General features: G+C 40.7%; 1 protein-coding gene across 2 annotated transcripts in view; it reads right to left on the bottom strand.

Moving 5' to 3' along the window:
• Positions 1-247: 247 nt before the first annotated feature.
• The window catches only part of LOC131675127 (DE-cadherin), a 30,183-nt gene continuing 6,496 nt past the window's right edge, over positions 248-23,934 (bottom strand). Inside the window, exons 2-16 of one of the 2 annotated variants that reach the window (XM_058953979.1) lie at positions 18,965-19,015; positions 13,051-13,121; positions 12,758-12,911; positions 12,075-12,313; positions 9,297-9,485; positions 8,662-9,222; positions 7,787-8,366; positions 7,521-7,702; positions 6,230-6,881; positions 5,742-6,142; positions 5,357-5,648; positions 4,976-5,235; positions 4,673-4,888; positions 4,257-4,593; positions 248-4,177 (exon numbers count right to left, since the gene is read on the bottom strand). In XM_058953979.1, the coding sequence (XP_058809962.1) occupies positions 3,882-4,177; positions 4,257-4,593; positions 4,673-4,888; positions 4,976-5,235; positions 5,357-5,648; positions 5,742-6,142; positions 6,230-6,881; positions 7,521-7,702; positions 7,787-8,366; positions 8,662-9,222; positions 9,297-9,485; positions 12,075-12,313; positions 12,758-12,911; positions 13,051-13,121; positions 18,965-19,015 (4,481 nt within the window). In that variant the 3' untranslated portion in view covers positions 248-3,881. The remainder of the gene's footprint in view (positions 4,178-4,256; positions 4,594-4,672; positions 4,889-4,975; positions 5,236-5,356; positions 5,649-5,741; positions 6,143-6,229; positions 6,882-7,520; positions 7,703-7,786; positions 8,367-8,661; positions 9,223-9,296; positions 9,486-12,074; positions 12,314-12,757; positions 12,912-13,050; positions 13,122-18,964; positions 19,016-23,934) is intronic. The other variant, XM_058953981.1, reaches the window with a different exon arrangement.

Raw genomic sequence — 23,934 nt, forward strand, 5'->3', positions numbered from 1 at the left:
TTAATAGGAAACAGCATACTCACCTGTAATTAATTCTGTTATCGATTAAAAAGTGAATATACAAAAAAATCTGTTAAAATTTCTAGAATCGTTACTTCGGTAAATTCTTTTGCTGCGACTAAATCTGAAATTTTCATCATAGTAAGTAAATATGGAAAAGAAGTATATGAATTTTTTAACTTTATTAATTAATTTTTTAATTTAATTCCAAAGAAGTATATATATATCAAAAAAATTGGTACAATTGATAAAGAAATAATGGGTATGAAATCTAATGAAATTAAAAAAATGGTCATTTATACAAAAATATCATAAAACGATCGCTATACCACCGCAGTAACTAATATGTTAAAAGTACTAATAATTTGTTACCAATCAATTATGTACACAAAATATTTATATATTTTTGGGCTTTCGAGCAAAATAATCACACCGAAATTTACAAAAATATAGATATTGAGTTCAATAATATGCACTGATTTGCGAGGGAAGTCAAATTGTTAATGCTGATTTTCATCTTATAATGCATTAAGAATAGACGTTATAAGCAGACTATTATTGTAATCGTATAGATTGAGTACTAGAGAATTGAATCGTATTTGAAAAGATTCTAATTACATTTTTTATATACGAAATTGATATCAAATTTATATACTAATGTTTGGACAATTCGGAGATGAATTGTCAGAGTCCCTTATGCACTTCAGACAAATTTGTGTGCAAACTCTTCATAAAATTTATACAAATATTTTTATTAGAATAGCTATTGAAGAACACCGAAATCAACTAAAATACATAATGTTTTAACTCATCGTAACAAAGTATTCAGCTTTCAAATCAAAAATATATATCTGTCTACAGTTTATGTACAAAGTTTTAGAACTGCGTCGAAATAATTATGAAAAAATATCTTAAAAAAATTCTCTCAGGATGGTACTGACTCAGATAATAATCCCAGGCATATAATGTTCCAAATAATAACCTAGATATATAATATTCGAATCAAATATCGAACTGCGGAATAGTTATGCTCTTGCATTAGGCAAACTGCAATAACTAACAGAAATGGTAATTTAATAGCTCCACGACAATTTACAATAAGTAGAAATTTTCATTTATTTCTAATGAAAAAAAGAAATGGAAAATTACATAGAGCTCAATATAAACTAATAATGGATCGGTGATATGAATGGGTGAAGGTGTGAACGATCGTATTATTAACATTGGCTATCACATATTCATTGGCTTATGCCCCTTGTATACGCGTTATAATTATGAAAGAGCTCTTTTACATACGTCGCTACATATTTACACAAAACTTCACCCACTTTCGCATTTATTCGCTTAATTTCTTTTAGCTTTAAATTTTATCTTCATTTCAAGTCTTTTCGGTTTACATAAACTGTTTCATTTATTTAGCTTATGTTTGCACTCAGCTTATAGCGTTAATTTTAGCTGCACAATTGCAATAACAGTAGTATGGAAACTTCACAACTAGCGAAATAATAGACATTTCGATAAAAAATCAAACTCTATTGAATATACCGAAGAGTACTAAAGATTTTTCGATGTGATCTCACCGCTTATGATCGAGCAACGATCCTCAATAATCGGAAACTGCCTCCAATTAAAACATCGAGCCATTCTGATAACTTTTAACGATCTATACTTCTCTTGAAAATTAAAATAAAAAAAGGACAGTTTTAGAAAACTATAAAGTTATCGCGTAGTTTTTCTTAAAACATTATAAAGCTCGATCATTTTAACTTTTTTATCTGAAAACAATTCATTTTCTCGCTATATTGCAACATATCGTGATTGACAAAAAAGTTATAAGATTAAACTTTGATACATTTTACCCTTAGAAATCTTGTTTATGTTATCAAGAATTTAAAGGGGAAAATGTAGGTAAGGTTTTTGTTATATTTTATCTTTACATTGAATACAATCTTATTCACATATATCTATGTATATTTGTTACCTGTAATAATTTTGCTTTTATATACAGTACATAGTATAGTTTCTTCTGGGATTGTCTTTTGGAGATCAAAAAACACTTACGGCAAAAACTCTTAGGAGATTACCGATTTGTTCTTACAATGATTATAATCTATTAATTTATCATACAAAATCTTAAAAATTAGAACTTTCTCGCACAAAATACTCCATCATCGCTACTTATGAATTTATTCTTATTAAGTAATGCGATCATACAAAAAAGCCTTATGAAGCGCGATATAAATGATTACCAGTATAACTTAGGAAGAATCTTCATTAATAAAGACAATACTGTCAAAGTCTTTGAGACGAAAAATGTTGGCTCGATTTCCTTTGAGAATAATACTATAATTTTTAATTCATATTTTTTTTAATTATTCTCAGTAGTAATAAGTAAATTAACAATGAAAACGTGCTATGGCAGTCGATCTCCGTCGCTCTAAATTGTTTGAAATAGAAAATTTACAATGTTTTTTGTGTGCGCACGCACGCACACATACATCTGTATATATATATATATAAATGAATTACTCAAAAAAATGGAATGTATCAAACAGAATCTTTGATATGCATGACAATTAAAATTCTATAAATTTTCCATTGTAATTCTATAGTTCGATAACTTCAATATCAAATTAAAAGTATACATTATGAACTGAAAAATACTTGTATATTTGTCTTTGCACACGAAATACTGCTGTAATTAAGATATGGATTTTCTGTATAATTAAACTTTCGTCTCATACGAAAGAAAATATAAAAAAAATTGCTAAACATAACTTAAAGTAATTAAAATTTATTGATGTTACCCAAAAATTATTAAAAATTTGTTGTTCGTGGTGACAGTAGAAATCACTAAAGTCGTACTACATTGAACACTTTAACATTTAATACATAAATACCTTATATAAATAAAAAAGAGCAAACCTTTGAATATGGTTTGCGTCACAAATTTCTTTTTATTTCGATAATTTCACACTGTAACAATCTTCATCATGTTTAGATTTTTGTAATTTTCTTATTTTAACTAGTAAAAATCAAAAGCTATAAATGTTTCTTCGAAAAAAAAAATGATTAATTCATTTTTCTTAATTCACGTTTTTTCTTATTTTTTTTCTTAATTTATCAATCGTAGAAAGATGAACTGACGAAAACGAATACCAGTTAGAACATTGATAACAGATTCTTATAATTTAGGATAACTAGCACCAGGCTACGTCCCTAAAACTTTCAAATTTATTTGACTTGTTCAAGTAGAGGGACGTCGATCAAAATTTCATGCACGTTGTCCATTGTCATTGCATTGGCAAAAAGTAAATACATCTATAAACGTGATTTTAAATTTATCACGATTTGCAGCTCTCGCGTTCATCCTCATTGAGAATGCGTGTAACATACATAAATTACGACGTCCCGAGTATAATGCTGCTTCTACAATACGGACGAGATGATTAATCATAATTGCGCTAGTAGTTATATAAATTCACCCTGTTATCGATACAACACTCACATATAATGGTTTTACATAAAAAAATCGAAATAGTTTATTTCATTCTATCATGGATTGTCATATTGAAATATTTCATTCAATACACGCAATGTACATTATCGCATTTTTCATATCATTCTTTACAAGTAGAACAGTATTTCATCTTTTAAATGCGCTTTACTTATGCTGCTTTGAAACGATAAACAACGATATTAAATTAAATTCCAGTACAGTACATTTTTATATAAAGGTAAATAATGTTATCGAAAAATATCAAGATCGATATCGATACTTAAAATGGTCACGAAAGGAATGAAAAATATAATGAAACTATGTATTACAAATGAAAAACAAACTTGAAAATCAAGTTTCACTATAGTTTTGAATATTACATTCAACACCAACTTTCGCTTTCACGGTCAACAGCACCCTCGCTTTCTTCGTCACTGGGTACTTCACCGTACATGTCAGCGAGCTTTCGGAATCTCGGACCAAAGTTAGACAAGTAATTAAATTTGAGATCACCGTCATCCGTGCAGGAGGCAAGAGAAGACAACGAACCTTCTGAGTTGCCTTCACCCTCATAAGCATAGTGTCGTACATCGTCGAAAGGATTGGTATCCGGATCTTTATCACAACACTCTTTTTTACCGTCGAGGAATCCACATATATCTGGTACTTCGTCATTTTCTACAAAGAAATTTTATTGAAATCAAATAAATTTCATTACAGTGTCGTCAATTGGGAAGTTGCATTATTCAACAATTACCTCTTCCTTGTAGACTCGCGGCGTTAATCTTCATATCATTCGGTGGATCATACATTGCTCTAAGTACGTTAAGATCATAGCCGGTATCAACTTCGCCGCCACCTTCGTCTTCATAATTAATAATATTTTCTCTGATATCATCCATATCCTTATATAAATCATCCGTCTTTCGTCTATGGACAACAACTGCCAACAGGAGAATCAATAGTATAGTGATACAAACTAGGATGGCCACTAAGAAATTCGTGTCTATTCCGAAGGAAACAGCTTTCGCCATGCCAGTACTGCAACCTGAATCTGCATTGTGTGCCAGCGTCGGTATACCAAGATTGTAAGTCTGTACAATAAATTAATTCAGGTGGATTTATTTTATTTTCCAATAAGAGTTCGTTTGTAATCAAATGATTGGAACGTACGTTTCCGTTGATTGTCATGTTTCGAATGCATCCTACAAATCCTTTCGTAGTCGGTACATGTTGCCATTTGAATTTCTCTCCCAAATCAACCAAATCTTTCTGTGCGCCTCCTATTTGCACTGGACTATTCACATTCAGAATTTCCGCCGTACCACGGGGCGCTTCCAACCTCATACAGCTTGATTGCACACAGCCGTCAATTTTCATTTCAATATTCTTGAATTGTAAACAAGGTTTATGAAATAAATCAAATAAACATTACATGTGTTACACGCTTATTGTATTTTATCGTATATGACTTACAGTTTTAGACCACCAAATGTCAATTCTATGAGGCTTTCCGTCAGCAATAAATATTTGATCACCGCCAACTTCGTTATTTTCGCTACTAGACTTCGACCTATCAAGCATCACAGTACCTTGGCCGTAATCCATGTATAACACAGGATTTCCATTTTGCAATTCTAACGACATAAAATCTTGAACACCCAACTTTTCAGAATATATCATAGGACCGAAGTAAAATATCAAACCGTCTTTGGCGTGCGGTGTTATTTCAAGACCTGGAAATCGAGAAGTCAACAAATTAAAAATAATTAACAATATTTAAAAATCGCTAACAAAGACACTGATATATGAAGTTCAAACTGATGGAAAAAATAACAATAATACAAGATGGCTTACTCAAATACGATTCATCGCACGCTTGTCCCGGTGGAGGCATGATTGCCCACCCATCCCCTTGAAACCCAATAGACAGCAACTCGCATCTCGGCCCTTCGTATCCCGGTAAACACTCGCACCTCGTGTCGAGAGGTGTACCTCCATTCAGACATTCGATTGGTTCGACCACGTGGCAAATACACTGCGGATCCACTACAGCTCTCACACCAACAAACGAACTTGCATTTGTATAAACAACGTATGGCGTCGAGCTTATATTCAAGTAACTTCTACAGGAACTGTTGCAGTGAACCTATAATCGTTTAGGATAAAATTTATAAATAAATAAAATTTATTTTCTTCCAGTTAAAGATTTTCTCCTTTTAGTTAAAAACATTAAACACACCTTCTCGAATAAACACTCATCAATATTGACCAAAAGTACATGAGCGCCCATACTATCAGCAATCTCTTGTGTGTGATCGGCAACGATTGTATTAAGCTTCTCAGCAGCATAATAAGGGCTACCATGGGCAGAAAAACGAACATCCAGGACGGAATCGTTTTGATAAGGCGAGTGTAAAACCGTGAAAACATCAACATTCTCTACAGAAGTATTAAACATCGTTGAAAGATGTTCCTGTAGCAGATCCTTTTTACTGATCCCAACGCCGGACGGAGCAATAAGATCTTCGGCACTAATTCCAAGAAAACGAATAGAACCGGATTTAACCACTGCTTCCTTAGGAATTTCTTTGACAGTAACGTTGACCGTTGCTTGAACTTGGTGCCTTCTTATTTTAGAACCTGAAAATCAAATTTCAAATTATTGTTCTTTCTCACGTAAGGAAATATCATAAATAATCACATAAATCTATTTTCAAAATTACTTACTTTCTTCCACAACAGTAAACTTAAGTAAGAAAGTTCCATTTCTTATATCATGAAGCAATGTTATAAGTCCCGTGGATTTTTCCAGCAAAAAGCCTTCCACATCACGATTTTCGTACCATGAAAAAGTCTTATTTTCCAAATCCCAATCGTCGGGATCGTTGACATAGACTCTACCAATGTCGACGATTGTCGACTCCCCATTGTAATTGTAAACAAATATAGAGCTAGAGCCATCTTGCATTGGATTATCATTTTCATCACCAATGAGTACAGTTAGTATTGAAATGCCAGTAAGGCTTGGCGTGCCATGGTCAGTTATGGCTACGGGTATATTGTAGCTCTTACGTTCCTCTCGGTCAAACTCTACTTTTGCCCATAAATCATTACCACGAATTTCAAATTTCGTAAGAATCTCGTAATCGGCTGAGATATCGATGCGGTAGATAAAAGGCGGACCATTCTTATCGGAGTCGTAATCTCGAGCTTGCAACTGAGTTATGTTACCTGGACCTTGATTTTCACGCCAAATTACAGGATATGGCATGTCTAGGAAAGGTGCATTGTCGTTGATATCCGTCAAAGTGATATTGATTGAATCCGTATTTCGAAGAGAGTTAGGACCTCCATCTTCGTCTTGAGCAATTACAGATATCTGTATAAATGTAAAATAGAAAATTGGTTTTTTTACAAAAGCTTCACCCTTCAAAACTATATAACAATTTATCTAAGAACTTTGCATTAACGTTGTATAAATGACACTAAATTTTTATACTTTTAGCTTAAGATGATTCATGGATCTTAATTGGATATAAAAATGATGTAAAATAGCTATTACCTTATATGCATTATGATAAAAGTATTATTACTGTATGAAATATTAACTCGATTGTTCGTGTAATTTTTTATTTTTTATTTGCGGAATAATACCAAACCATAACATTAAACAAATGCTGATGTGGATAATTTTTATGGACGTGGTTAAATATTAAAACTCGAAAACTTCAACGAAGGGCATTTTCGATTAAATGTATCAATCAAGTTCAAAAGTAGATGTTGCTATGTTTTGAATAAAATCCAATATAATCAGAAATTCATTAAGTAAATGAATTACTAAGTAATTATTAGATTAAATAATCATGAGCTAAAGAGTATGGCAGCAGCAAAAATCAGTAACGGTAAGTTTCTTTAAATTAATCAATTTTAAAGTAATGTTTTTCAAAAAATTTCAAATTACTCCGTTTTTTAAAAAATATATTATTGTTTTATACGGATGAAAAAACGTTATTAATACCGTCCAAACTGGATAACCACGAGGTGGATCGCGATCCAATGGTTTCTTCAACATCATGCATCCATCTTTATCAATGTGAATTAGGGGTTTATGTTCCGGTCTCAAGATCGAATAAACAATGTGTTGATCAGCTTTTCGATCTTTAATATCCGGGTCATAAGCAGTGATTGTAGTAAGACAGCCTATGAGAATATAGTAAAGGGTATTAAACAAATATCACCATAGATTAAATAACGCTAATTTGATTAAATGCAGTAATAATATACCTTTGTACAGTTTTTCCTCTTCAATAATGGGATTTCGGTCATAAACTTCAAAAATCGGCTGATTATCGTTAACATTCTCAATGAAAATGCGCACAGTCGCCGTATCGTCGAAGACACCGTCGAAAGCTCTGACGGTCAAATTGTATTGGGTGATCTTTTCGTAATCTAGGCGCTGATTTACACGAATCCTACCAGTAGTATTCTCAATCATAAAGCTATCATCGACGTTGCCAAAGAGGATGCTGTAGATGACAGGGCTGGCCGTATCAGCATCTAGCGCCTTGACTTCCGTTACAAGGGCATTGATATTAGCGTCCTCGGATATGGCATTAGCCGTGTACTCATGCTGAGTAAAGTGTGGTGGATTGTCGTTCTTATCGGCGATTTCGATGCGGAAATTCTGCTCACCCTTGTTGTGCTCACCCGTCTTAAAGAGGGCACTCGGCGAGTTATCAGTGGCGATGACTTTGACGGTATACGTGTAGTCAGTTTCACGATCGAATTCTACTAGAGTAGTAATGTTACCAGTGTAACGGTCAATTGTGAAAAACTTGTCGTAGTTGCCAAGCGCATAAGTCACCTGCACGATAGTCATGAATTAAATTATGTTCAATGTTCGAGGATAATGCAATTTTTTTTTTAAATTGTAACATCTTAAAACAATTCAAGCAAAACTCTTAATCGGTATAAGAGCAGAGTTAAAAATTTAAATTTGTTAACCTTAAAATTTTTTAATATTTCTGATAACAATACTATTTTAAAAAGTATATTCGTCACAAATATAGAATGTGGAATAAACGAGGAGTGATTATTAGAATAGCATTGACGGGTTCGATAAAATAACTGAATAAGAAATGAAGTAACATATATTTTACCTGGTTATGAGCTGAAGTACCATCGGCGTCGATCGCTCGAACCTGCATCACAGGAGTACCCGGTGGTTCGTTTTCCAGAACGCTCCCCTTCTTCATCTCACGAAATACGGGAATATTATCATTGACATCGAGCACTTCGATGTAGATCATTGTCTCGGCGGCCAACTGGTACTTGTTTTGCACGCGTACGATTAACGAGTACTCGGTATTACTCTCGTAGTCCAGAGACTTGGCCAGCTTTATCTCAGCAGTGTTCTTGTTGGACACCAACCTGAAGGTGTTCTCCTTGTTGGTCTGCTCGGTTCTGCCAGTAACGAGTTCAAAGAGAAAGTAGTCTGGACTGTCGTCGATGTTGGACGCGGCCTCAAGTCGGGCAATGCTCGCCTCGTAATCGCTAAAGTTCTCGGGCAGTTTGATCGCTTCGTCGGGGCAATAAGTAAAGGTGGGGGCCTTCTTGTGTGATTCAACGACACGGATGTCGATGTCTATGACGTTTTGCTTCGGCTCGTCACCTTGGTCTCTTGCCATCGCTGTCATGCTGAATCTGTAGCCCGGAGTTTTCTAAAGACAACAACGACATACGCGAATAAACGACATGTACTTTTAATCGAGACTTCAATGCGGGACTGACTCACGTCTATGGTATGATTCAAAAAGATGACACCAGTATTGACATCGATTCGAAAGTAGATGCTGTCCTCAAAGCGCTTAGGCGAGATGCTGTACTGCACCTTTGAGTTAGGACCGTCGTCGATGTCCGTCGCCGAGACCCTCATTACCTCTCTGCCTATTGAAAGATCTTGCGGCACCGATTCCATGTATGACTGTGGAAGAATCATAATCAAACACCAATTAAATATGACCTCTGATCAGGTATAGTTGTGACAAGTATACCATACAATTTCATTATATATGCGATAAGTTTTTTATGCGACTGCCGGCTACAAGTTTTCACCGACACATTTTTCATGAATGACTAGTCATATCCGTGCCTCAAAGTGTTTCAATCATCAAGAGCTCAGCGCTTATTCATGGCTGCAATTGATCAAAACTTTGTTCATTTCCATTGAATTATAAAAGCGAACGCAGCAGCCTTGTAACAATAAACTTTTTTCAGTTTAAAACTTTATTAAACTTAGTCCTTCTGATGCAATCAGGGAAATGCCGCAGCAAGCTTATTCTACATACATGTGGCCAATTCTACAGAAAAAATGCCTAAATTCGTTTCGGTTATTGTCCAATGTTCAAATTGCACTCTCGTCAAATTTTAAGGATGTAGGGTTGTCCATTGGAAAATACTTTGGTTTGTCACGTCGTTTATTTTAAGATTTTCAAGGGGGCGATTTTAGGATTTTAAAGTGCAAAAACGGAATATCAGAAAAATGCATAGTAGACGGTATAAATGTTTTTAGGTTCTATTGTCATCATATACTGATAAAATAGAATGATTAGAAGCACGCACTGAATTTGAAAACCAGGCAAAATCAAAGTCAAATAATTAAGGCATTTTGTTTATGTAATTGGGCACGCATGTATCTGCGTAAACTGCCATAGGAACAGCCTAAACGTGAATGTGAAAAAATGAAATCGAGCGCTTTGTGTTTAACTTATGCCAGCACCAGTATTTAAGCGCGCTGCAGCTTTATAAGAGCCTTATTGCATCGATTATACTATATAGTCAGACTGTCAATCATGAGAAACCGCACTGAAAAGCTCTTCGGCGCCTACATCTATACAGACTATAAGATCGTTATTAATTAATCCAGAGACCACTCGCCATCTAGTACATCTAAACATTAAAGTGTCAAGCTAAAAGTATATAATAGCTGCGAATTATTGTCGCAGTACAATCATGCATAATCTGTGTCGTATTGTGTAAAGCGCCGCTGCTGACGCTATACGCTGTGTCTGATCGATTTTCTCATTATACACACTGCAGTAGATTGTAATCTACCTCTGCATGCACATATTTCAACTATATTGGATTTGATTTTGAACCTATTCAAATGAATCCGTTTAACAGTTTGCATTATGTCACTAGTATATATGTTGATTCAGTAAACACTCATTTTAAATATTAGTTTACTTCAGAAAAAATAAAAACCCGCCGATAGCAGATATTGAACTTGCTCTACTTACATCTTGCCAAGTGAACTAACTCAAAGCTCAGGTGATATTTGCGTTTGTAAGCAGAAAAACATTGAATTGTCCGAAAATGAATGCATCATAATAAATTTATCGAAAGTGTCCAAATGTGCAGTATTATCAATAAAAAGCTTTAATTGTCGAGTCGGGCCACAATGAAAGAAGCCGTAAAGGAATAATGAAAAATCTCTGATAAAACAAGGTGCACACACACACAACGGCAACAATAAAAGTAATAAAAGTAGACAAAAAACGTCAAGAGAATAATGAAAAATAAATGTGATGTATGAAAATTCACCCTTGTAAAAAAAGGCATGCATTGTTACAAACACAGAAAAAGAGAAAGAGAGAGAGAGAGAGTGAGAGAGTGAGAGGGGGGGGGGGGAAGAGAGAAAACATCGAGGGGTATTATTAAGACAATTAACGGGCCGTTTGACTGAAGTGCGATTCGTATGCATGGAGTTGTCTCTACGTGGAGGTGAACAAAAATATAAATGCAAATAAATAACGAGAAGCACGAGCGCGTGTTTTAGTGAGGCGTGTACGTGCAGCGTATATGTATATACACGAAATTATGTACACGTGTAAGTTGAGTTTGTCTATAGGTGTACAAAAGGTGATAATTATAGAGGTGGTGGTAAATAAGGGGGCCACATAAACAGAGTGATAGATAACATATAATACAAGAAAAGAATATTAATGTTGAAAAATGATCACGCGTATCGGTCATGTGGCAGAGCGACGACACTCAGCTCACGTTCTCTGAACATTCATAGGACACATGAGAGTGCGCGTGCTCGTGCATGTATTTCGTGTGCATGGACACGGAGAAATTCGACAAAACCAACCTTCGGCCCTGGTCCCCAGAAGTCCTATATGAAGGAGGCAAACAATCCAAGCAAAAAAACAAAGACAGACATGTTAGTTTGATCTCGAGCCTCGTCACTCGCAATAATTTGTTAATCAAATTTAAATATTACCTTTAAAAGATAACTAACAGATTTCATTATAGATAAAAGTCGAACGCGTACGCAAAGATAAAGTAAAGCTTGAGATGCAACTATCTCGGTTGATGCGTCTACGGATCATTAATTGTTTTTGTTTACTTTGTCCAGACTCGGCTTACAGAGATACACACGAGACGGAGAAAAAAGAACATAGAAAAGTTGGAAAACCAGTGAGTTTTGTAACGCACGAGTCGTCGTTGTACAGTTGAGAAGCGCATACGAGGCAGAGTTACGCGTGCAGAACATTCGTGCGATACTCACAACTTTGTCGAAGACGGGCGCATTGTCGTTGATATCTTCGATAGTGACCTTGAAGGTGCAAACGTCGTCAAGTTGCGGCCGACCATTGTCAGTGGCGAGGACCGTCAGGTAAACCTCCTTCTCGCGAGCAGGCTCGTCGCGATCGTGAGCGTGTGTCGTCCTTATTAGACCAGTCTGATTGTTGATGTCGAACTTGAGCTTCTCGCCGTTTGCCGTCACGAAGCTATACGTGATCGTTCCTACAATCGATACGCCTCTTTTTACTTCAATTATTCACCTGATTATACGCTCTGAGACAATTGCCCTCGTTTTGACTTGCATGTAGACACCTATGAAACGCTCATTGTCTTCATCCCAATTACGTACACGCGTGTATAACTCGCACAAAAATACAACACATTTCTTTTGGTTTATGAAATATTTATCAAATAAATGTCACGCTCTATTCACGACTTAGTACTCGGATTTTATCTGTTTTTAAAATAACAGTACGGACAAACCGACCACTGGATTAGTGAAGTTGCGAAAAAATTAAAAAACTCGGAATTTGTCGAAAATAATGAAATTCCAAAATTACGACATTTGCACAAGGAGCGAGATTACGCCTATGGGGGAATTGGATTCGCAAGAAGAATTGAAAAGCGAAAAGGTCATAAGTGAGTAAGCGTATCTGTACACTTTACCTCCTTCCTCGGATGGATCCCGATCCTCGGCTTGCACTTGGATAACGAACGTACCAGGCAACTCTTCCTCCTTCACCACGGGCGCATAGCGCGAACAGTTGGAAAAGACCGGCTTGTGATTGTGATTCTCGCTATTCCGCTGCTGCAGTTGCTTCTACAAACAGAAAAGAAAAGCCCGCTGGAGGTATTTCTTTTATTTTCTCGAAATACTTTGACGCCACTGCGAGCATCGAGCATTTCCAGATCCTCACCGACTATCTTTCTTGATTACATTTTAAATATAGCCGACTTACCAATACCTCCGGGTTCCGATACGACGACTTTGAATCTAAGTGCCTCGAGTGTCGGATTTTTGGTAGGTCAGCTGAAACAAAATAATTTCGTTTTGATTATTGCTGTACTGCTTCCGATATAAATAGGTTGGCGCTATATTCCCACCGAAATATTAATCACTGATTTAAATTTCTAGATCGGTCGACGACAACAATACAAACAAGCCATCGAAACGGCTCCGTCGCGCATTAGACTTCTGACAATCGTAATTGCCGACCAACTGCGAAGCAGCTCGATAGCCTATAGTAATTCACATCGTCATAGTCATCATCATCATCATCATCATTATGACCATCGTCATCGCGGACCATATCAAGCAATTTCCGGGTGTTCGGCTGTTGTAGTTGATGCGCGCTCTCTGCTGCATTGAGCATTATCAAAGTGGCGCTAATTACTCGAGTCGCTGCTCTACAAGCCCAAATATGCGCAGCGTCAGTGACACACTTGCGCCGACTAATTCGTACATTTATCCAGAATTATCCCAAGAGTGCAAGGCACACCGGCGCTTTATTAATAAAGGCTCGCTCGGACGCGCACTCGAGCGTTTTCAAAGCAATTTATTGCCAATGGGCCGAGCAAGAGATTTTCGAAACGGGCGATAAAACTCTCACTAGCGCGCGGTAGAGTGCATTCGCCTGGAATCAACGATCACCGGCAGTCAATAGTGACGCCGCAACGCATCGCGTGGGCGCCAAGCTCATCAATAGCCGCGCTGGTCCGTTAAAATAAACAAACGTGCTCGGCCTCCTGTCGAATTCGCTGCATTACACCTCCGACCGACTCTCGTTGCGTCAATCGATTGTCATTTTCATAAACGAATGCCCTATCTCAGTTTCGCCCGTTTGAATTATCGATCAACGGGAGAAAAGAGAAGCTCCAGTTTATAATTGGACTCGGCCTCCCTTTGCCCTCAATTTTACACTCTTGTGTACGTACAAAACATCAAGACTCATTTGCTCTTTGGTGCCATTAGTTGCTGCGACAAAAACAGCCTTTTCTCCCATTCTCTCTCCCTTGTAGTAGAAACACTCGATGACAGACGTTGCTCGCGCGCCGCGGTTGGATAATTACAGAACTGTCTTGCTGGCTTTGTCCTTTGTCGAATTGGCCTGAGAGAGCGAGAGGATTATTTTTCAAAAAAAAAAAAAAAAAAAAAAAATCAGCAAAAAAACGCGTCTCTGAAATACGCCGACCGGCGTTAATTGATTGGGTCGAATGTCTCGCGCGAATGTAAAGAAATCAGCGTGAGCTACGGCTGAAAATGCCAATTAGTCAAATACGTCTGCTATTCAATTCTAAAGGCAAGCTCACCGCGCGTTTCGCGTGGCTGCGACTGATTATTGCGAATATTGGAAACTGTAATTGTTCACATAAAAGAGAGGCTTAGAATCAGATGTGAATTTTGTCGATTAAACGCAGCTAAGTGTTAAGTGAAAAGTGACGAGAGGATTATTGGATTTTGGCCAAACTGCGCGTGGAAAGGGGAATGAAAAGTCGGAAGGCCATTCGCTTGCGACTCGTAGCCCGTGGCCATACGAGTCGTCGACACAACTTATTAGGAGCTTTCGGCAAATTTCATTTCGAGTCAGACGCTATTTGTCAGCCAAGAAACAGAGGTACGAAAATAGATTTAATCATTAGAGATAGACCTTAGACCTACGCTCGGCGGAACTAATATTCGAGCTGCCGGTATTGCCGGTATTGCCGGTATTTATTTTTCAAGCGGCAATCAGTGCGCGGCCAACGAAATTAACGGGTATAACGAAAAACGTCGGCGTCCGTTCGAAACATGCCCGACACGAGCACGCCGTGATGCAACAGCACGCGGGAGCCAATAATCAGCCAGGCGAAGCGACGAGAAGAGCGAGGCATAAATTATCCGAGGGACGGATCGAAAGAACTGGCGCGCGCGCGGACATCTGATAGTGCGAACGAGGCTTCGTGCTATTGGCTGTCCCCACGCGAGCGCAGGCAAAAAGAAGCGAACATGCGCGCATAAATCAAACTGCGCGCGGCCGCAAGCCCTCTGGTTGTCGTTATGCAGGAGCGCGCGCAAATAGCAAGTGCGCGGCACGGTAGGGAAGGCAATTTGGCTGCGCTGAGCAAGTGGCACGTGCGCCTCGTATCCCTTTCGACTGGAGCGCACACGGCTGGACAATGCGCCTGTATGCAAATGAAATCAATTCGGAGCCTACGATCGCGGAAATCGCGCGGCGCGCGCGCGCTTCGTGGAACGGCGTAAGACAAAGCGCAACTTTCGTTCGCGCCCGCAGCATCAGGGTCTCGCTGACTGCTCCTGTCCTCCCTTTCTCACCGTCAAAAAGAACAAAGCTTGCGCGCTCCCGCGACACAATTACAAAAGATGCGTACGTCGCAGCAGCCTTACAATGTTGACCCAACTTTACTGACGGACACTTGGCTTGAATTGCAAGAGAACAAAGTCGCCTCCGTCGCGAATATTTTCAATCGCTGAGATATTTTATTTGCAATACAGCGCTCTTCCAATTGTATGAGTCAAGAAAATAATTGAAAAACTAAGAGTCGACCTGTCCGGAATGCAGAGTGTAATATTACCAATCAATTGAATTGCCACAAAGTGCGCTAATTTTCATGAGTATACGGTCACCATAGACGACGCATAACGCACGAAGGTGCGTTTATTCGCGCCGAACTGAAAAGTCAAAGTAAAGATGCACGTAGAGCGAACGAGCCTCGGAGGCATGACCGTAATGCTGAAAAACTGTGGACTACGTGTGAACGGTGGCAAAACCTATTACTCGGCCCCGATGTCGCGTGTACAGAATATTTATGTGGCTCTGTTATTAGATTGCCTCGCAGTTTATTTCTTTCCGAGGTTACCGACTACCTGCGTTACACCTGAGCTAAACGAGGCCTTGATTTTTATAGCCATTTTCTACTTTCTGCCTTTTCTTTGTAGCGGTGAAAACTTGCAAAACATTGCTGCATTGCAGCATCTCCCGATTTACATGCAAATTATAAAATTACCGTGCATGCCAAACTTTGAGATTGGTTATACAAGCACGCATGATCGATGCGCGAGCAACGGCAGCGGGCATCGTTTATGGATGATCCGAAAACACGACGCATTGTTTGTTCTCGTTGATTCTCCGCATTTGCTCATATCGTTCAATTTGCCTATTCAATTATTTCAACGATATTCGTGTGCTGAACAAATAGCATTTCGTTATCGAGTTGATCGGCTTCAAGTATTTGTTTGACTCGCGGAGAAATGTTTGGAAGGAAACGACAAAACATGAATGAATCTTTTTCAGTTTAGCACTGGGATGTGCAAATAAAGCGGCGCTACAAAAGAGAGACAGAGAGACGGAGAGACAGAGAGACAGAGAGCTGCAAAGCCATTTTTCCGTGACCCTAAACGAGTTGAAAAGCGCACTTTTTCACAATAGATCACCGTTGATTTTTCATTTGAAGTTACAGCCGCGAGACAATATTGTTGTACGCAGGGGGCTGGTGAGAAACAAAAACGCTTCTGTCTCCGGGCCCCTCGGTTTGCGTGGCATCGCGTTATCTATCGGTTGTCCACTCTCGTACGCGATAAACTCCGATATTAATCGCGAGCGCCTGATAAACGCTTCTCTCATGGCTTTTTCGCTACGCTTGCGCATGGATTATTAACGCTACGCCATCGCTTTTGTAATTCCACTTTATTGCCCAAGTTTATACGAGCGAATTGCTCTACACCGTGTATTCTTTTATTGCAGCGAGCTCTACTTGAATAGTTGCTTGTTCAATTACTGTGTCGACGCAGTAAAAAAGTTCTTAAATTTTTTTCTCGCAAACAAATCCAACAATGGTTATTACCGTGGCCGACAGAGCTTTAATAAACCAAAAAACGTATCTATAGTCGGTGCATCGATAAACGAAACGCCACAGAGGACAACTGAAAACCTACCGAGATTCGTCGAATGCCAAGTGAAATGGGACGTTAAAGCGAGAAGAATAACTGATAGGAACAGTGCATCCACGCGTCACTTTTAAAAGCCAAAGTTGTTGGTGCGATAAGTATTCTTTTTACAATTTTGTCTGTTCTAAAGAACTCACGCGTGGATGACCCGCGAATATTTTAGATAAACCAACGTAATCACCTAAAAGGGCATCGCGACGAGCTACTTTTAAAGGACGCCTCATTAGCCTCGTTGCACGTCCGTACAATTTACATGCTGCTCTCTTGACAAAAGAGAGAGAAAACGAAATTAACAAAAGAGCTCTCTCTCTCTCTCTCTCTCTCTCTCTCTCTCTCTCTCTCTCTCTCTCTCTCTCTCTCTCTCTCTCTCTCTCTCTCTTCCAAGCCGACAGTTGTACGTATAAACATGCACGTGTGTGTGTGTAGAAGAGAGAATGGCTGCGGCGCTCTTGTTTCCCTCAATTATTTTCGATCGGTTGCGCGCCGAGTCTCCTCGCGTGATCGTGCACTCGTACAACTCACACATGCGCCTCGTTTTTCTACAGCGATCCACCTATACGTAGATGTAAGGCTTCGTACGACAAAAAAAAACAGCTTCTTTTCCTTCCCTTTCTATGTATACACGGCGCATCAACTCCCCCTTGTATTCGACTCTGAGTTATTGTGTCGCGACACATTTAAATACCGAGTGCTCCCTCAGTTTATTTAGATGCCCTTTTCCCCTCTACTCGCCTCAATTCCGAAAGCACTGCTGTTGCTTTTCTTTGATCAGCGCGCGGTATTCTTGCCCGGGCGCCAAATAACAAACGCAACGGTGGCCAATCCCCGACGGTTCAATTCAATCGATTGAATTGTTTTCCACTTTGCTCGGTGCGCTTTGAATGCACTCGTTATGCAAAGATGAATGTATTTTTAGTGCGACGTGTTTCGATCAATTTGTGAAGGCGATGCGTCACAGACGCGGCGTCATGACTAATCGCTCCTCGGAAGCGGAACAAATTTAACGCACCCGATACTCAAGAAGAAATTGATGGATCGTTTGAACGCGGTACATACGATGAGTGCGCCTTCGTAGCCACGGCATTTATATTTGTAGCTTCAAGATTTAATATCCGCAATGACGATTTCGAGTTATCTAAATAAAATATGCAATACCGGTATCTCATTCTCAAGGGATTACGGCTTCCAATTATTATTAATTAATATACTTTCAATCTTACTTGTCGTATCTATCAGATTAAATCTGGTCGATTGAATCGGCTAAATAACTAAAATATGCGACATGATAATTTTATAGCGTCACGGCTTCGTGATCAATGTAATTTTCGCCGATGTCGGGGCTACATTACGATGCTGTGATAATCGGTCTAACTGTGGCATTTTCTACGTATCAATTTTGATTCGACAAGGTGCTCGCTGCAAAATTCTTGCGAGTCGTGTGTGCTTATCTATTTCATACGCGAGAGGCGGGCAGGTGGGTGTAAAGGGATCGATGAGCGGGAGATTGTATTGGTGGAGCTTAAATAGGCAGCTCGTAATATTTACGAGAGCCTTGCGCGAGGCGAGGTAATAAGGTAGCTCGGTCGCGGTGCTTTGGCGTGATGGCACAAAGCCTATCGGAGAAAGAAACGAGTTGGGAATCGGACGCGACGAGAAAGCCGAGCACATGCACGTGTCACGGTAGCTCTATTACCGCGGAGGCTCTCGAGACCGAGCTCGTCCATTGACGACCGCCTGCCGCCAGTATGACGCATATTACCCCCTCGTCGGCGCCGACGATCTTTCATCCGACCACCGGCGCTATAGCCAATATTACAAGCCGATCCCTCTCCCTGCGCGTCTAATCCGCAAAAGCCCGCCCGATCGACGGGCCACCGAGCCAGCTGCCCGGCCCTTCCTTGCATCTTCCGTGTGAAAATTGTACTCACGCGACATGTTCCTGCTGAGGAAGGTCGATATGCCCGAACTCTGCACATTGCCTGAAACACACAAAGAGCAAGGTCGCATTTAGATGCCGTTGCGGACAAGAATTTTCAGTCTCGACGTTTATTCGCTCGCGCGGCCTGTAATCTCGGCGGCAAACTTCGGTTCGGGGTCAACTTTCAAAGGCTTCAGCCCTTACGGCCGCGGCGAGCGCTCGTTGCCGCTCACTTTCTCCGGCGAATGCGAATCGAAAGCTGCAAAAGTGGCGTCGTAGCGAGCGACGGCTCGCGCGCCCGATGAAAGTCTGCAGGGGGGACGCGAGCGCGACAAACGGCTACAGTGAACGCCAGTCTCGCGACGCTCTCTCTCTCTCTCTCTCGCGTCTGTCGGACGTTGTGCGCACACCAGGCATATTATTACGCAAAATAGCCGTCGCCGTGCGCGCCCGCGCCTTCCAAACGAACGCGACGACTGCTCGTCTGCCAAAGGCGCCTCGATGATGACAACGACGATCGAGCACGCAACTGTCTTCGTTATTTCAACGGTTAGCTTTCGCTTCGACGAGCTGTGTATGCCAATCGTCCGTCTGATCCAGCGATTGTACGAGCGCTTCAAGTTGAGACGAAAGGCTGGGCTAGAGGTAGGGAGCGAGGGTTCAAGCTCGAAACTTGTGGTGAATAGTAGCCCACCCCGTATGATATATACGCACGAAAACCAATCGGTAATGAGGGTTGCACGCGTGCATCGAACGTACAACAGAGACGATGAGTCAGAGCTCGAGAATTCATTTCATTGCCGGCGTGCGCAAGCGCTTCCTCCCTTCTCCCCCCCCCCCCTCCCCACCCGCTCTCGGACGCGCAGCAGCGAACAAGAGATGCCGAAAATACACGGCAACCAGAAGAGCATCCGCTCTGACGCTCGCACACCTGGCCAGCACAGCGCGACTACGAGGGAGACGGGCGGCGATAAGATTACCTTCCATGCGATGGAAAGTTTTTCCAACGCGGGCATATGATGCACAATCCATGTAAACTTTGGATTATCCCACACAGCTTTTACGGTACTCGCAGTTGCCCTGACAATAATTTTTCGCGCTCGGCAACCGTCAGTACTCACGACGAACGATGCACACACCCAAGCTTCAAGTGACTTGTCAACCAATCTTTTCGTATTTTTGCAGATTAACCGATTACGAATAAGGAGCAAGTATCTAACCTGATTTATGAAAAACCTTTGGTGCTTCCGCGCAGCTCCGGAACAGGTGCCCCAGTTCTATATATATAAACTTAAACACGGGATTTGCAATCGTTGATTGCTATTCAGATATTACGTTGACTTAAGCAAATATAGCTTTGTAATTAGTCCTTTGATCGATACTCCTCACGAGCGTGAATAGTCGTCCGCTGCAGTACTTGACAAAAATGGACAATGTCGCATAATTCAAATGAATAATTAAAGGCAGATAAAATTTTAGGTGGCTACAGCACTTCTCTTCTCTAGTGGATGATTGATAGTTCTTACTCTGATTTGCTCCTTGAGGAACGTTAAATGCTAAGTGGACAGGGAGTCGGCAAATCGTTTTTTAAAAAATGTTTGTAAAAATACACAAAGGCCGTTTAGCAAAGCATTGAAAATACGAACGGCGCGCCTCGAGCGCTACAGCAAAGAAAGAAGCAAATAAAAGTGAAGCATCGCACGGCAACCTACGCTACCGCGTTCCCCCCTAGGCTCGCAATATTCGGCGGTGCGCATCGAGAAGGGCAAGGTTACGCGCTTTGTATCAAAGCTCTTCCGGGGGGCAAAGCGGAGCAGAGCAGCACTCGAATCCCCTACGGCGGCATTTCACTGGCACGAGCGAAAATAGACGGAGAGCGAATATACGTCTTATTACTCATCGGCTTGAGGGCGTTGCTGCTGCCGTCGCCGCGCGCTTCTCCCTCGTATTTTTCGACGGACGGACTCCGATATCGCGGCTCCGAACGCGCACGCGACGTGCAACGAGCTTACGACGCGACGACGCACGCGGTCGACGAACCCGTCATTACGCGAGTGGATGTCTTGGTCAGCACGCGCCGCGCTACGATGACAAATAAAATGAACGCTCAATGGCCAAGACGTTCGGAGCAGCGGATTCATTATTATTGAGATGAAGATTTTCATTGAGCAAGCTTGTAAAATTGAACGGTTTCACTGATAAATATAGGCGATGGGCGCGGAGCTTGAAAATCGCGACCTCGTCGGTACTCAACGTCAATCGATTTACAGCTTTGTCCTGGTAGTTTGGAGCTTGATAATGAGAAGCGGAGTAGCTTGATTGATGTTGATCCATAGTACGAGGTATTATGTTTGCCGACGTGAATGGTAGGAAAGTGTGTAACAGGCATACCGCTCGAAAAATAATCATCGTTGTTGGAAGGACTCGCGTGCTCAAGCGACAAAGCAGCGCGAGAGTGCGATTACAGTTTTACGATCTCGAGTATACACCACTAATATACCTTCTATATATATATATATACAAGTGAGCTCGCTGAGAGTACTGCGCCGAAAGTCTGAACGACTTTAGCTTTGTTTGCTGCAATGTTTTCATATTTGAAAACTTTATCAACTGCCGGCGTACTACCGTATATTGACTCGAGAATATTCTTTCACGGCGACGGAATCGTGCACGATAGAAATGGCGATTCTGTTCGTTCTGTCCGTCTAAAATATAAAATATTCCATGAGATCTCAAAACGCGTCAAAGCTGCCAAAAGTCTCTGGTTTTACGAATAATCCTTTCGTAAAGGATCGATGAGCTGACAGTAAAGTTCTTCGTGGTCTCATGAAATTTTAAAAACCAGCGTATTATATAAATTGCACGTTACGTGCATCAATAGTAACAACCGTTGCAGTTCCAATGATCTCGAGTAAAAAAGGAAGAACAAATAGATGCATCTTCGAAATGCTGATATGCGTAACGATAATACAAATGCGCTTTTCTGGCACGTCGAGCGTAGGTAGAGTCTTTTATTTGCGACGCCTCCGTCTGTCTGAGAAAGTGCAAAGGCGTCGCTTAGATTAAAGATACGTCGGCAGACTGTATATGGCGACTATGTACTCCAAATTCGCGATGACCCGATTTTAGCGAAATTGCTTTCACTGAGTAAGTAACCCTGCAGTTTTTACGAGCACCTATTAATTACGTTAGCCCCGCAGCTGAAGCACACTAGCTCTTGATATTTTCAAGCGGGCGTATTATATATATCCAGCAGATTGTTCAATAAAAGTGAAATAAAATGAGCCCGAGCCGAGCAGTGCACGTCGTGCATTCTGCTGGCGTGGATTAACCGTCGAGCGGCCGTTCGCGTTCACATACACGTTATATTAGGCCTTCGTCAGACATAGTGCTTTCTACGAACGTCTGTCAGTGTTGATCAAGCCGACCGTGAGCAGTACTGGGTGATAGGGGTAGAAAAGATATGGGCTCGAGTGTGCGCGCGCCTGCCAAAGTAGCCGCGTGCACACACGCAGCACACGTGACGTGCGCATAGAAATACAACAAGTGGCCGCCGATCTAGTAGCCATATGCGCAGTTGATTTTGCTTTCCGCTGGGCGACTGTAGCTGCGCTACGTGCAGCTGGCTTAAAACAAAAAGAATTAAACGCTAAGCCCAAGAGGTAAATTGGCCGTGGCACGTTCCTGGCGCGTGAATCGAATTAGAGTAGCTGCAATTCAATTAGCCGAGAAAAATTCGGCTCTCTGTAAAAGCAACCGAGATAAAAGGCATTTCGCGTGGGTGCGGCGCGCGTTTTATTATTTTTTTTTTCTTTCTTTACCCAATCGATCACAACAGCTAGTACTCTTTCCGTTGTTGTTATACGCACAAAAGCCGCGGCCCTACGAGTTTCGTACGCAGGCTCGTGTTTTTTGCCTTTGTGCGTAAGAATACGCGAAAATTGTTACTTTCTAACGTTAAGATAAAACAATTATTTCAAAACTCTAATCTCTTCACGACTGATGTTTTCAGAATACTAGAAAGTTATTTAGTCATCCAAATTCATTTGCATAATTATAATATAACTTTGAAAGAAATTTGGCTGTCAAAGAGCATTTTTCGTTGAAAAAAAATTGCTATTAAAAATTATATTACTGAATAATTTGGTGTTATTTTTGAAAAACGATTCGGTGATTTACGGCATCATTCATTTGGAAAAAAGGACGTTCGAAGAAAAATCGTGAAAAAAGACTTGGGTTCTTTTTTACGAGTTTTTCCAAAACTCATACACATGGCCATTTTGTTTGAGATCTGGTTTTCGTTTGGGAGGGAAAATGAGCGTAATCGCATTAGCAACCGCGAGAAAACTAGAACTAACGCGGCGACTAACGCGACGCGAGACGAGAAAATCGTTCCTTTTTTCCAAAAGATTGCCGGCAGTCCCGGCAATTGGATTGGAATAATTGATTAACCACTTGGCTTAATGAGTCGTCAGTGGTAGTTTGCGGACACGAGAGAAAGAGAACAAGAGCCGTTAAGTTTGGTTACATTGGCTGCGCGAGCTAAAAGTGCCTCTCGGAGACTCGTCTCGTCAGAGCGCGCGCGCGGTGAGCAAGCGAGTAAAGCGAGTAAGAGTACACAGCAGCAGCAATCTCCATTACTTGGAGCTCGTTTACGAGCGCGAGTCGCTCTGGAAAGTGGCGCAGCATCACTTCCTTGGCAGCCGAGCCGGACCTTTTCCTTCCTCGCCGTCTCTTCCCTAACGCGAATTCCAAGCGCCGAATCTCGGCTTGGCAGGCGCCAGCCATGACTCAACGCATTAATCACGGAATTTCATTTCCCATTGAGTAACAGTCATCCGATAATAAGTGAGATCACTCGATGAGTATGTTTTTTCTCGGTTGCAGCTCTGACGAAACCGCGAAGCGCCACATCCCGATGGCTCCAAATGCAATGGAACCAGAACAGCGCGCGCGTCCTTTATTAGGAAACGTCACGAG

Source organism: Phymastichus coffea, unplaced genomic scaffold, assembly GCF_024137745.1.
Source record: "Phymastichus coffea isolate CEN01 unplaced genomic scaffold, Cenicafe_Pcof_1.1 PCOF00016, whole genome shotgun sequence".
Classification (NCBI taxonomy): domain Eukaryota; kingdom Metazoa; phylum Arthropoda; class Insecta; order Hymenoptera; family Eulophidae; genus Phymastichus; species Phymastichus coffea.